The sequence below is a fragment of the Sipha flava genome, unplaced genomic scaffold (genome assembly GCF_003268045.1).
Source record: "Sipha flava isolate LNK unplaced genomic scaffold, YSA_version1 166_pilon_pilon, whole genome shotgun sequence".
Classification (NCBI taxonomy): Eukaryota; Metazoa; Arthropoda; class Insecta; order Hemiptera; family Aphididae; genus Sipha; species Sipha flava.
In genome coordinates, this window is record NW_020271849.1 from 697646 (window position 1) to 712709 (window position 15064).

Consider the following 15064-nt stretch of genomic DNA (forward strand, 5'->3'; position numbering starts at 1 on the left):
CTTGTACATAAATTATATAAAAATATTGACTTCAATTTAAATGCTATTCATTTACGAATATCGTGTAAGTACATGGATTTTGTTTGCAATCATAGGTGTGCGAACATCTTCTGACATGTTATTAATGGGACCTTTGAATTTAAGTCTGTAATTAAGGGGCCCGTATTTTAACTGATGTTACTCAAATTAAATGTAATTAATTATAAAATATTTGGTAGAGAACAAATTATGATTAGTACCTAATAGAACATTTTTTCTAAATTTTCGTGTTAAAACTTATAACGATAACACAACTATTACAAGATTGAATACAAAAATAGGAAAGCATGAATCATAAATAATTGAAGCTGCCTGAGAAAAGTATACAGAGATTCAAGGAAAACGAATTCATTGAGACTAATTCATCACAATGTTAAATAATGAATTTCAGTTATGTTTATTTAATTATTTATATACGATAATTTGTTAAATATCCTTACACGTTTAAAAAAGGGCTCAAAAGTATTGTAGGCACTCCCTGAACTACAAGTCTGCGTATGTCATAGGTATATATGGGGGGGGGGGGGGCTTAAGCCTCTCTGAACGTAATCAAACCACAACAGACTTCAAAGTAAATTGTGTATTTTAATATTTGATATTTATAATTTTATTTTATTTTATTGGTATGCGAGAATGGTCTGAAATATTTACGGACCATCGTTATTGGGGATTACCATATTTTGTGGGTAATAAAAGAAAAATAAAGGAATAGATTTATACAATTAAAATAAAAATAAAAATAAAATGAGTAGCTATTCAGTATTTTATATTTTTATGTTCTTATTACCTGTATATATTTGATGCCTCAATTAAAATAAAATAGGAGTATCCGCTATTTAGAGGCGTCTAAAAATGTCTGTTTACGCTAATGGATAAGACAAAAATGTTACGCCATGGATGTGACCAAATATCCGCCTGTTTGCAATATTGTGCGAGTATAATAATTCCACGGGGAACGTGGACGAAATGTTACAGTGATCATGGGAATGCGACCATAGGAATAGAGAAATGCTATCGAATCGCCACCGTACCCACCGTGGTTTAGCATTTCAAAAAAACATTTCCTAACGTTTGTCGAACAGTAGTGTTTCGCACGTCACGCTCTCGGTTTTCCTCTTGGCTGTTTTCAAAATGTTTCAAGTTCCATCTTCTCGGTGTCGTCATCCGTCCGGCAATCACCGCGATCGACATCAAATCCGATTGAAATTAAAATCGTGACACAAGTCACACGCGAAAACCGCGTACGGACGAAACAGCAAAGGTTTCGCCGAACGCGTTTTCCGTGTTGAACGGTCGCGGCAGCAGCGCCATCTGCCGAAGATAGCATCTGTTGACGACTACAACAACAACGGTGTTTTTAGTGCAAACAAACGGCGTTAGGTAGCACCGTTCCGGGAAGCTCGTTTACACGCAATGTTCTACACATCGTCCAACTTTATTCGCGAACCCGAAACGGATTTATCGGGGTTTTGTCGCGGTACCGGTCATGTAATGAACGCCCCCGTGTCCAACGGTCTTCCGATTGCGGTCTGTATGCGTTTTAAATCCATCGGAAAGCGGCGTGCCGACCGACCAAAAAGTCAGGGTCAAGCTCCCGGCGTACTGTATAAGTACTGCCCTGTTGCACTGTAAACTTTAAGATCATACTTCACAGGATCATTTCTGTAGTATGCATCGTCCCCTCCAGGTGCAAATCTGGAGTCGTCATTGGCCATGATGATGAGACTCGTCCATTTACCAGAGCGTGAGACTGCTAGTGATCTGCTGTTCGCAGTAATGATCACTTAGCGACGATGATCGCAACCGCCCTGGGCGGAAGGTAGATGGACTGTCTGAGTGGTTCACTTTATTAAAATCTTTTAATTAATCTAGTAACTAACTTCCTATATTAAATGTTGAACAAACTTGTCCGTATACAGAAGCAAAACTCTCTCGTATTTAGTGACAAATAAATTTATTTAACATCAGATAAATTACAAATCACAAGTAAAACAAACATGTTTGTTAAAAATTTCATTGAAATGAAAAAGCAAATCTAAGTGTTTGGTGAAAAACAACTTTTAATGTTTTTTTTTTTTTTTGTAAACTTCCATTTAAACGGAAATCCCAATTGGACGAATAGTTATATCTAAAGAGATTCTGTCTAAGCAAGGTCATACTGTATTACATTTCTTTATTACTTATTATTTATATCCGTGGTCGATCGTCTCATACGTTTTATATATATACTCATTCCCATTTATGAAATGTAAAGCGAATGAAATTTATTTTTCAAGTCTTCACTCAGTATGTGCTCTGAACGAAAACAATTTTGTGTACGGGAGGCGAGATTGGCACAATAAATCATGATTATTAACCTAACCTAAGAATAAGAACCATATTATTTATTGCAGCGTACTGATGAAAACGTGCATTTTGACAGTAGCAACTCAGCATCAAGGAATACAATTATTATACACCTAATGTTCTATGCCAGTGAGCCAATATATTGTGTAAGAGAAATAATTGCATTGCAAATCACAAAACAGTCGCAATCCGGTATAGTGAATATACACTTTAGAGATTAGTCCTATCTATCTACAACAGAGTGTTAATTTATCAAACATAACGATGATATCTATACTCGTGTGGCCACTCGACAACGTGGATGGTAATTAAAAAATTATATTTCAAATATCATTTACGGTGCAGAATATTATTATTATGTATTATAATTAGCAGCAGCCGGCACGAGATAACGACTTGTTGATAACGGACACCGGATTGTGCAACAGGTTCATGGTAATTCCGGGTTAACTATTTCCAAACGTGTGCTCGTTAGGCATCGATTTATGATTTACCCTTGCGGACGCTTTAAGTTCATTTGTTCCGCTGTCCTGTCCTAGATACCATCATGTCGGCCGAAGTCTCCGCGAGAGTGCTGTCTGGCACCGAACTTTCTAAGTATTCGAATGAGATTTTTATTTTTTTATCTAACTTGCCGTTTTTTTCTTTTACAATTATTTAAACCGTTGTATTTGTTTCGCACTTAAGGGAGACGAAAAACGACTTAAGACAGCAGACTGCTCTGCTCGCCGAACGTTTCAATGGATTTAAACCACGCCTTGTGATAATTCAAGTCGGAGATCGCAACGATTCCAATGTCTACATCAAGCAGAAAATCAAGTCTGCCGATGAAGTTGGTGTTGATGCAACTCATGTGCAGTACCCCAATACTATCACTCAGAATGTGGTGTGCATTTTTGTTTAATTTTGTAATGTGTCTAGTGTATGATTACAATGAGTTAGTATTTTTTATTATCTGTATCATATTTTCTATTTTTAGTTATTATCAGAAATTAACAAATATAACAATGATCCATCTGTACATGGTATTATTGTTCAAATGCCGCTGGACTGTATTCAAAAAATTGATTCGCATCTGATCACTAATACAGTTTCTCCCGAAAAAGATGTTGATGGGTAAATATATAAATATATATATATATATATATATATATATTTATATACAATGTGAACTTGTATTAGAAGTCTTTATATTATCTGAAATATATTTTTAATCTTAATTTTAATATTTATATTTCCTGTTTGCCCATGTAGCTTGAACATTATAAATGAAGGTAAAGTGGCCATTGGTGATTTAACTGGACTGATACCTTGTACTCCTAATGGTGTTATTCAATTAATTAAAAGGTAACTCATATTTTAATTGTAAAATTTATATTTTTCCTTTTAGATTATTTAAACATGTTTTAATCATAATCACAGAAGTGGTATTGAAATTGCTGGAACAAAAGCTGTGGTATTAGGACGCAGTAAAATAGTTGGTGCTCCCGTTGCAAGCTTACTCCTATGGCACAATGCAACCGTAACAATTTGTCATTCCAGAACTAAGGACATTGAAAAAGAAGTATGTTTAAAAATTCTTAGAATTGTTAATTTAATCATATTAGTGTTGGTATTAATATATTGAAATAAAAATATTAAATATATTCAGGTAGCCAAAGCAGATATTTTAGTGGTGGCAATTGGTAAAGCAGAGTTTGTTCATGGGTCATGGATAAAACCAGGAGCAGTAGTAATAGACTGTGGCATCAATTCTCTTCCCGGTATATATAAATTGCTTGTTAAATTCAATATCATATAATTTGTTAATTTTTTTAACTTTTTTTAAGACTCTTCAAAGAAGTCTGGTTATCGTTTGGTGGGAGATGTTCACTATGAATCAGCTTCTCAGATAGCTTCGGCTATAACACCAGTGCCTGGTGGTGTAGGACCTATGACTGTTGCAATGTTATTATCAAATACTATTCAAGCAGCTACTAAAGTTGTAGAAAATATCTATAGAAGCCAATGGAATTTAAGTGTACTCCCATTAAAATTTCAAAAACCCGTGCCTAAGTAAATTTTAAATAAAATATTAAAAAAAAGTACTATTCTAAGTATTTTTATGTTTTTAGTGATATTAATATTGCTAGAAGTCAAGAACCAAAAGATATAATGCAGTTAGCTAATGAAATAGGTTTGAAAAAGTCTGAGGTGTTTTTGTATGGCAACAAAAAAGCAAAAATCAGTATATCCGTTATAAACCGCCTAAAAGACATAAATAATGGAAAATATATTGTTGTAACTGGGTATGTATGTGTAATACTTGTTACTAGGAGTTTATCACTCCCATAGTTAAAAAATTAATTTAGGAGAAATAGTTTTCATAATTTCTTTATTATCTTAAATTTTACATTATTACTTCATATTAATTTTGTTATTATTTTTAAACGTAAAGTGATATTATAATTATTTTTATAAATTAGAAATATTCTGTTAAATAAATAATAATCAAAAATATTCTTTAGAGAAATTCAAAATATTTTCACTGTAATTACTATATTATTATTATTGCAATTAATAGTTTGCAATTGAATGTAAAAATAAAAATAAATGAATTTTATATAACAATCATATTTTTTTGTTTTTTTACCATAAATAAATTGATTTTTATACTCATGGTATTACTTTTGTATACATATTGATAATAATATTTATAATTCTATTTAATTATTCAGAAGAAAATATATATTTGGAGCAATTAAATTAAAGCAGCTTTTTAATGTTATTTTATTTTAGTATTACTCCAACTTCCTTTGGTGAAGGCAAGAGTACTACCACAGTTGGACTTGTTCAAGCATTAGCAGCACACACTAAGAAAAATACTTTTGCGTGTTTAAGACAACCTTCGCAAGGACCAACATTTGGTATTAAAGGTTTGTACTCTTGTATATATTATTGTTTAGTTTGATATTTCCTGATATTAAATGTTGCTATTGAAATATTGAATTATCCAGGGGGTGCTGCTGGTGGTGGATACTCTCAAGTAATACCAATGGAAGAATTTAACCTTCATTTAACTGGGGATATACATGCTGTTACGGCTGCAAACAATTTAATGGCTGCGCAGATTGATGCTCGTATGTTCCATGAAGCTACTCAGAAAGATCAAGCCTTGTATGATCGTCTTGTACCAACCATAAAAGGTGTACGGCAATTTTCACCCATACAAATCAACAGATTGAAAAAGCTTGGCATTGATAAAACTGATCCGTCATCTTTGACTGCTGAAGAGATTAGTTCTTTTGCTAGGCTCAATATTGATCCGGACACTATATCCTGGAATAGAGGTACATAAAAATTTAATTTAATTATTTTAATAATTAAGATTGATTTAAACTAGTATATTTTAAGTTTAGTAATGGACACAAATGATCGTTTCTTGCGCAAAATTACAATTGGACAGTCGCCAACAGAGAAAAATCATACTCGAGAAACTTGTTTTGATATATCTGTGGCTAGTGAAATTATGGCCATCCTGGCATTAGCAAAAGATGCTAAAAATTTAAAAGAAAGACTATCTAATATTGTTGTTGCACAAGATAGAAAAGGTAATGATGTTACTGCAGATGACTTGGGTATGACTGGCGCAATGGCTGTGCTTTTGAAGGATGCTATTGATCCTACATTGATGCAAACCCTTGAGGGAACACCTGTTTTGGTGCACGCTGGTCCATTTGCAAACATAGCTCATGGGGCATCTTCCATTTTGGCAGATTTGTTAGCTTCTAAATTAGTCGGCCCTGATGGCTACGTTGTAACTGAAGCAGGTTTTGGATCAGATATTGGTAAACTTATTATAAAATTAACAAGCGCAATATACTGTTATTTGTAAGAAATCATTATAATTCATGAAATTTTGGTAGGAATGGAGAAGTTCTTCAATATTAAATGTAGATATTCTGGTCTTGTGCCAAATGCTATAGTACTAGTGTGCACTATTAGGGCCTTAAGAATGCATGGTGGTGGAGCTATCAGTCCCAGTAAGTCAGTAACACCAGAAGAAAATGAAGTAATTGAGTTAAATTATGAATTTTTTTAAAAAAGTTTTACTAATTTATTTTTATTGTAGGAAGCATTGCGCAAGGGTGTAGCAAACTTGAAAAAACATGTTAGTAATGGTGTCAAATATGGTGTTCCTATAGTTGTGGCAATAAATGCTATGAATACAGATACTGAGAATGAATGGGCTATTGTTAAAGATGCAAGTCTCCAGGCTGGTGCAATGGATGCAATTGTGAGCACTCACTGGGAAAACGGTGGGTTAGGAGCAATCAAATTAGCAGAAGCTGTCATTAAAGCAAGTCAATTACCCAATAAATTCAAGTAATATAAATTATAGTGTTTGGTGTCTAGTAAAATGTTTCTTATGTAAATTTTTTTTTTTTTTTTTAGGTTTTTGTATGATTTGAATATGCCATTGCAGCTTAAGATTGAAACTATTGCAAAAGAAATGTATGGTGCCAAATCTGTTGAATTTAATGAAAAAATATTGAACAAATTAAGCAATTATGAATCAAAGGTAAAAATACTTCATATTCATTGTATATAATATTACATTTTTGATTCTTAACTTAAAAAAAACAATCTAATTGTTCCTAAAATTCAAAATACTGATTTAAAAGTTATCTCTAATAGTAAATAATTACTTTATTAATAAATATTTTACACCTTAAATCTATTGATAATTTATGTATTTGATTTTTTGTTGTGAATAATGAAAAAAAAATAATATGTAATCAATACATTTTGTATGAATAATTTCTTTATGAAATTTATAGGGTTATGGGAAGTTACCAGTTTGCATGGCCAAGACAGCAGTGTCATTGAGCGGAAATCCTAACTTAAAAGGGGTTCCTACAGACTTCACACTTCCCATAATGGATATTTATGTATCTGCTGGCGCTGGATTTATCGTTGCAATAGCTGGAGAAGTAATTATAAATTATAAACCAAGGGAAAATTAATGATATTAAATATTAATATATGTATTTTTTATAAAATTTAGATATCTAAGATGCCTGGATTGTCAACTCGTCCAAGTATTTACGATATAGACTTGAACATTGAAACTGGTGAAATTGTCGGCCTGTTTTAGTCTTCTATAAAAAAAAAAAGCAATAAAAATGAATTTGTGCCATAAAAATATTAAAAAAAATAAGTTTTAATAATCATCATATGTTTACCATTTCTTTTATATTATTTAGGAATTTAAATTGTATGCATATGCTATGATGTATTTAGTATACTGCATTGGTTGAATTTTTCATAAAATGCTGTTGTTTTAATTTTTTGTACTTCATATTGAATATATTAGGTATAGAATTTTCCATATTTTATCTAAATGTTATTTTTATAACACCTGATTTATTATTCAATTAAAAATATAATGTTTCATACATTTTACATATTATGTATAAATTTAAACTGTTTATTCATTGCTTGCCTATCTTATTTGAAGTATGGCCTTTTTTAGATGTACATAAACTCATTAATCTTACAAAAAACCCTTATGAATTTGATGTGATCAGTATTTAAATTCATTAATTTCTTGTTATGATCAAGGATAAGTTATTTTTCTGATTGCTATAATTTCTTTTTTTTCTCGCAACTATTTGAGGTGGACACCCTTGTCTTAATCTTCTACTCGTCTTGTTTTTCTATACTCCCTACGCACACCAACAGCCCTTGTATTCTCAATTGTATTCAATCATCTCATTTTTAGTCTACCTCTTCCTCTTTTTCCTTCAACGTTCCTTTTCATAACAACTTTTACTGCATTTATTTCCTCTCATCTCATCACATACACAATCCATCTTAGTCTTCTGTCTCATCTTGTTTACTAAAGGCGCTTCATCAATACTACCTCTCACATATTTGTTCATTATTCTATCTATTCTTGTCATTCCACTCATTATTTTAAGCATTTTTATTTCCCAATATTCATACTCTGTTATATTCTTCTGTAAAATTTACCTTAATATAATTAATAATAGTAATAAAATGTCTGACGTTTCTTTTCATTTCATCCAATCGTACTTAATCATATGTTTTACATCCATGCCAAAACCCCATCTTTTCTGATTGCTATATTTTAAATTAAATATTTTTTTTGTTAATTTGTTTAAAATAATTTTTATTTATAAATGGAATTTCTTGAATTCAATTTTTGTTCCAATCAAATAATTTTGAAAATATTGGTGCAAGATTTGTAAAGAATTTCTATAGATTAACTGCTGGGACAAAAGTCCAAGAGCTTTTTCTATATAAGTGTATCTTTCCTATTGAATCACCTGATTGCATTGTATTTATTACTATTTTCTGTTTCCTTAATGATTACATTAATTAAGCCTTAATCTAATTTTGACTATTAACAACTGATTGATTACAATTACATAATGCGCATAAAAATATACAACAGTTTAAAAATAAAATACTAAATTATATTTATTAGTTTATATTATTATAAAATTACTAAAGAAAAATGATCTATTTGATTCGAATAGCTGCTCTGAGACGTGCTGATCTACTTCTAGGATTGATTTCAACTTCTTCAACACTTGGAGTGATTACATGCTTATGAATCTGATGCCAACAAGTAAGATTCATTGTGTCCATGAAATCTTTATCGTAAATCTGCATAGGATTGACATACTTCAAAGGTAGAGTGTTGGCTGTGTTTTCATTAACGTTTCCCTGTATATGACGTTTAACAATAGTGTCTTCAAGCGAATGAAAAGCAAGAGTAACCATTATCCCACCCAGTTTCAAATAATGTCTTGCCAACACTATACCATGGTTAATCTCATTTAATTCATTGTTAACAAATATACGTAATGCTTGGAACACTTTGGTGGCAGGATGTGCTGGTCTCTGTAACATATCACTTCTCATCTCATTTCCGCATATGTTTTGAACCAATTCACAAAAATCATGCGTAGTTTTAAATTCTTTAAATAAATACCTAAAATTATAAGTATAATTAGATTTTATAAGTGTATGACAAATGTCAAAAGATTTTAAATATATAAACATTTAAATATTTTATACTTAAGTAAAAAGAAAAGTTGAAAAATTATACATTTTTCTGATATTTTAAACATTTAAAATTGAAAAACTTGAACACTAAATTAATATCAAAATTAAAATATGCAACAAGCTATAATAACACTAGTTAATTTACCTTGCTTCAATAACAGCATTTGCAATTTTTTTTGATTGTTTTTCCTCTCCGTATACTTTAAATATTTTATACAGATCAGATTGATCAGCTTTGGCCAACACGTCTGCTGCTGTTATAGTCTGTTCCTCGGGATCCATTCTCATATCCAAAGGGCCATTCTTACTAATAGAAAAACCTCTAGATGGTGTATCAAACTGCATAGAAGATGCACCAAAATCAAATAAAATACCATCGAAACTATTCATTTTTTTGTCTAAATTTTTTAAAAGAATAGGCAAATCACTAAATTTGCCTTTTAAAGGTACCACTCTATTTGGATAACGTTCGGAAAGTTTTTTTGCCATGACAAATGCAGTAGGATCTCTGTCCAAACAATAAACAACTGTTGAATCATTTTCTTGTAAAATCCTTTCTGTATGTCCACCAGCACCAAATGTCATGTCCAAGATGCAATGGTCCTTTTGAGGAGACAGGTAATTAATTGCTTCTTCCAGAAGTACTGGCTGGTGAGGCCTGTTGCTTAGCTGTCGCCTGTAATATTTTATTCTTAATTTGGTTAAAAGTCGACTTAATAACACCTTCATTGTTGTTCTTCAAAATTTCTAATGACTCTTTAGACAAGATTGAAGTGCAATGTTCAACAGTGAGCCCAGTTGCAGAAGATTGTATTGTACGTTTATATTTATTGCAGTAGTGATTATCAGCCAGACGTTTGAGAGAATCGTACTTCTTCATACACTTTATGGTGTCACCGCGAAATGTATCGCCTGCGCTGAAAGCAGTTCCCACTTCTTTACGGATATATTCACCTAAATCCCTAAACAACAAATTAATTTATCACTAAACGAGTGTAGTATGCCTTATAGGTAAGAAGTTGCATGAACTAAATTTCACAGTTCATTTTTAAAACGAACGGCTAACAGACTTCAAACTCTAGTAAATCTGTACTTTTAAATACCTGCCGGGTTTACTAGGATCCAACGGCCATTGTTTCAACAGTTTTAAATAGTTCTTGTAAAGATTGGCCATCTGAAACCTAGTCTTCTTATTTACAACAGTTAACAACGATGTGGATGTATCATTGATAGTATGATCACAGAATATACTGTTTGCGCAAAACTGTGTAATATATTTGATAATTATCAATGTTATCTATTCAGATAAATGATAGTTTTTATACCTCAGTAGCGGTAAATACCGTACCATAATATTGTATTTTAAATTTTTTCCGAGAAGAAATTTTGGGGCTGGTCATAGACCTTATACTGTACTGTAACTCAGAACGGGAGCAATAATGAGATAGATAATCTATATTCAATATTACTATATTAGTATAAAACATGTTCAATATTACTTGTCTTATACTGTTCACATTCGTTAAATATAGTCATTCTTATAAATGATATTTTTATAATACCTGTCCATTATATATATTAATACTAGTAAAATAAAATTTTTATGAAAAAAAAATTTTAAAACATATCTTAATTCGATGCTAGGTCAACAAAGGGTTAATTATTAAAGTGTAATTAATTATTGAAATATTGTATTTGTCCTTTTTATTAGAGTAAACAGCAAAATATAGGATCCGATCCAGAGTGAAACGAACTTACGAGTGACAATCACTTATCTACTTACTCCTAGGAATAACGGTACGTAGTTTTTATTTTGAATAACATCTGTAATTATAACAAAATTGATTAAATTTATGTTTTTTAAGCTTCAAATTAATTTTTTTATATTTAATCCGTTAACTTATTAAACTTAAAGTAATTAAATATTCTCTGTTATGTAAATAATATTTTTCCATTACTTAAATCAATTTTTCACCTTTCTATATTTATTTAAATTATTAATACTCTATGTTTATAAATTAAATTTCAATTTATTTGAATTGATATTTATTTTTTTTTTATTATTAAATATATTTTTGTGTTTCACTTGTATGAGTAATCTCTAGACACCTTTTCATTTTTTTTCTTTTGTTATTAAAGAATTCATTTTTATTAACAATTTATAGTATAATGTTTTATAACATTTATTTATGTTTTTTTAGTACATAAATAATGTTTAAAATTATGACATAATTTATATATTCAGTGGTCTCCAGGCAAAAGGAAACTTTTTTTGGTATACTTCTTTTATAGTGACTGAAAAATATTTAAAAATATAATTTTTACATTATAAAATATATTTTCAATATTTATTCCATATTTCAAATAAAAATACACTGTTGTATTTGTAGATAGTTATATTCTAACATGCGCTATAGAATAATAATTTTAGTAAAAAATCGTTTTGAAACTTAAATGAGGGTGTATAAAAACTTTTTCAATTTTAACAGATCTTAATATTTCATTGGTTAATGTTTTTCATAATTAAAATTAATTGTTATAAATAAAATAATTCACATTTAAATAATATTTTTTGGCGGCATAGTGCGACGGAAGCAGCGATGAGACAATCCATGTTCAATATTACCTGATATATATAATTTATGTCCAATATTTTTATTTTATTTTTATTTATTTTAATTTTAATACGGGCCGCAGCCCAAAGTACAGAAAAATAAAATTTACATATTATAAGTGAATAGTAGACGTAACAATTAAAATAGAAAAAGAAATGAGACAAAAGAAAAGAATTACAAAACTAAACTTAAAAACTAAAAGACGGATCCTCATTAGCAATACGCATCATTCTATTTAGTGGTTTGTTTCGTGAATAATTTGTCGTACACAGCGGAATACTGAAAGGATAGGAAGAACGGACCTGGACACAGGGAATTTTAAAGTTTACTTTGGATAGAAGTTCAGGACAGTTGATCGATCCATTTATGAGTTTGACTAGGAAGACCTTGTAATGGTGATACATCTATCGGCCAAAGGCTGTAAGCCTAGCCTATCTATTACTGCATCATAATCATGAGCATAGGCGTGTTTACGGGAGGGGCCGGGTGGGCCACTGACCCCCCGGCGAGATTTTCCTCCAACAAAACCGTGCCAGGATAAAAAAAAGTAATACGATCTGTACTCATTACCTAGTTTTAGTATAGTGGTAAAATGTACGTATTTTTTTTTGAGTTTTAAATGTATTTTTATTATTCATGTCTAAAAAAAAAAAAAATATAAGTCTTATAATTTAAATATTTTTGTACCCCCTCGGCCACCAAAGTCTGAACACGCCTATGATGATAATTTATTTTGCTCTTGGAAAAATCAACAGTTACGAAAAATGTTACTTCCCCCTCACATTTTTATTGTATTTATTTTATGCACCATATCTAATTGTTTGATTTTACATAAGTCTTTTAACTCATTTTATGGTTTAGATAAACATAAATTGTAGGTAGTATGTACTAGGTACCAATATTGTTAACTAATATCCATAAGAGTTCATTAATAAAAGGTGCTATTTGAACTGTTGGATTATCTGAGGGGGGGGGGGTCGCTTTTTGTTGAAATGACGCAATATCGTGATTAAAACCGATTTATAATAATCTCTCATGATTGTTCGGCCTTGGAGGACAGTGTGTTATTTGACACCATACACGGTAATTAATGATTCATATACATTTTTTCGGTTCTTTCCAAGTTTCACTAAAAATTTCAAGTTACTACGTTTCTCTGACTATTCTATACTGGAAATGGTAGTCGAATATCTAACACACGTTATAAACATTGACACACTTGATCACACACGTCCACTCACTGCACCGATCGACTTGTAACTCGGCATGTAGATAGATAAGATAATGGAATATACATAGTATGCATTATGAGCAGCTTTTACAACAAATTTTTCCTCAGCATCATTATTATCATTACTTTTTGAACAGCATACGTGTTTATTTACTCGGATTAATTGGGCGTCAACTTGTAGTCGTACTGACTGCAAATAATTGACCAGGATTTGGTATTAGCATTGATTATAGAATTCTATTCTATAATCAATGCTACTACCAATGTTATTATTATGTTATTATATTCAATATTGTACATATATAGTATATATTAGTTAGTAATTATATCTTATTAATTATTTTATTCTTATTATTCTAATTAATTATCATGTTAAAATTGTTAAAAATTGTATCATTGTAATCATCAATAGATGTAGATAGCCAAGGCTAGGAACATCTTATTTAAAAATACAAAAAAAAAAAAAAATTCAAATATTTCATCCCATGATTCTGCTTCACATAGCATTACAGTATCATCCGCATAACAAATAATTTGACTTTTAAGAGGAAGTTCATGGATACCATTTATTTGTACATTAAAGAAAATTGGTGAAATAACAGTACCTCGAAAGATTCCACATTTAATTTGGTTAAAAAGGCTTAAAGTATTATTTATTTTGACATATTATTTTCTGTTAGTTAAATATGAAGAAAATAATTTTAGATTACCACCACAAATGCCTATTTGGTTTAATTTAGTTATAAGAATGTTGTGATCAATAGTATCAAAGGCTTTTGCTAAATCTAGATAAAATGTGGCACATTTTTTATTATCATCTAAAGATTTGTAAATGAAATTAGTTATTTTTGCTATTGCTTGATCAGTTCCTTTGCCCGGACGAAAACCATATTGAAAAAAATATAAAATATTGTTATTTTCTAAAAAATTAAATAAATTTTTTTTAATAATTTTCTCAAATATTTTTGCAATGTTAGAGATTATAGATATGGGCCGAAAATTATTTATTAAATTGGAATTTCTTTTTTTATGGATTGGTGTTACTATGGATAATTTATTTTATTTTTTTTAAATTTTTTTTTCAGTGTCAACTACCTTCGCGCATGACTACATTGTTTTTATTCCAATAGTACCTGTTGAGATCATGGGGTGTACATTCCATGTCTGGGTCCCGATCAACAGGCTCAAATAAGCGGCTGATCGGGTTCCAAGAATACAGTATGGCTGGTTATTATATTTACAATTATGCAAGGGGTAGTCGATGGCAATAATCGGAACTCAAATAATTTTCGTCAGTATGGCAACGCGGACCCGGACCTCGTCGATCAAATAATCGGAGGTCGGTTGGAATTTGGTGGCCCAAACAAAGGCCGTTTTAATTTATATGTCCATTAGATATCTAACTTTGACAGGTATTCAATGTTGTTGTCCAGTGGCGGCCTGGGCACACATTACTTGGTCGGCTAAATAAAAAAGGGGTCCTCCATTTAGGTACAATTAGAAACACATAACATATTTTTTTAATACGTTTATTATAAAAATTGCCTTCTTGGCTATACTAACAAGTTAAATAATTAAAATACATTTATGAAATTTTAACACTCGAAAATTAATTAATAATTAATAATAAATAATAAACGAATTATGAATATAGATGATTAATATACAAGCAATTTTTTTAATTCTGTCGATGAATGTGCATAACAACTTATTATTTCTTCTAAATCAGGAACTTTATCACTTTCAATGCTAATAA

General features: G+C 30.4%; 2 protein-coding genes and 1 non-coding gene across 3 annotated transcripts; 2 read left to right on the plus strand and 1 right to left on the minus strand.

Annotated features, from left to right (window-relative positions):
* The first annotated feature begins 1676 nt into the window (after window positions 1–1676).
* LOC112679709 lies at window positions 1677–1880 on the plus strand. The gene has a single exon (XR_003148244.1). It is a non-coding gene; the product is annotated as a small nucleolar RNA U3 (small nucleolar RNA).
* Window positions 1881–2281: 401 nt separating this feature from the next.
* On the plus strand, window positions 2282–7598 carry LOC112679704 (C-1-tetrahydrofolate synthase, cytoplasmic). The gene is made up of 17 exons (XM_025549596.1): window positions 2282–2689; window positions 2758–2982; window positions 3073–3271; window positions 3365–3501; window positions 3640–3732; window positions 3808–3949; window positions 4037–4148; window positions 4215–4440; window positions 4500–4673; window positions 5164–5300; window positions 5382–5714; window positions 5784–6212; window positions 6291–6436; window positions 6497–6750; window positions 6820–6946; window positions 7206–7358; window positions 7433–7598. Exons 2-17 carry the CDS (start codon window positions 2933–2935, stop codon window positions 7520–7522), a joined length of 2802 nt encoding a protein of 933 aa, XP_025405381.1. The 5' UTR covers window positions 2282–2689; window positions 2758–2932; the 3' UTR covers window positions 7523–7598.
* A 1110-nt stretch (window positions 7599–8708) lies between these two features.
* Window positions 8709–10725, minus strand: LOC112679705 (probable methyltransferase-like protein 15 homolog). The gene is made up of 3 exons (XM_025549597.1): window positions 10566–10725; window positions 9608–10424; window positions 8709–9388 (listed from the first exon to the last, which is right to left on the minus strand). Exons 2-3 carry the CDS (start codon window positions 10189–10191, stop codon window positions 8914–8916), a joined length of 1059 nt encoding a protein of 352 aa, XP_025405382.1. The 5' UTR covers window positions 10192–10424; window positions 10566–10725; the 3' UTR covers window positions 8709–8913.
* Window positions 10726–15064: the final 4339 nt, after the last annotated feature.

Bases quoted from the DNA above. Each gene is read 5' to 3' on its own strand.
- LOC112679704 (XM_025549596.1), top strand. From the start codon at position 2,933: ATGTCGGCCGAAGTCTCCGCGAGAGTGCTGTCTGGCACCGAACTTTCT. The intron at 6,751-6,819 runs GTAATATAAATT...TTTTTTTTTTAG, and splicing joins CAATTACCCAATAAATTCAA to GTTTTTGTATGATTTGAATA. The intron at 6,947-7,205 runs GTAAAAATACTT...TGAAATTTATAG, and splicing joins TAAGCAATTATGAATCAAAG to GGTTATGGGAAGTTACCAGT.
- LOC112679705 (XM_025549597.1), bottom strand. From the start codon at position 10,191: ATGAAGGTGTTATTAAGTCGACTTTTAACCAAATTAAGAATAAAATAT. The intron at 9,389-9,607 runs GTAAATTAACTA...TTATAATTTTAG, and splicing joins AATGCTGTTATTGAAGCAAG to GTATTTATTTAAAGAATTTA.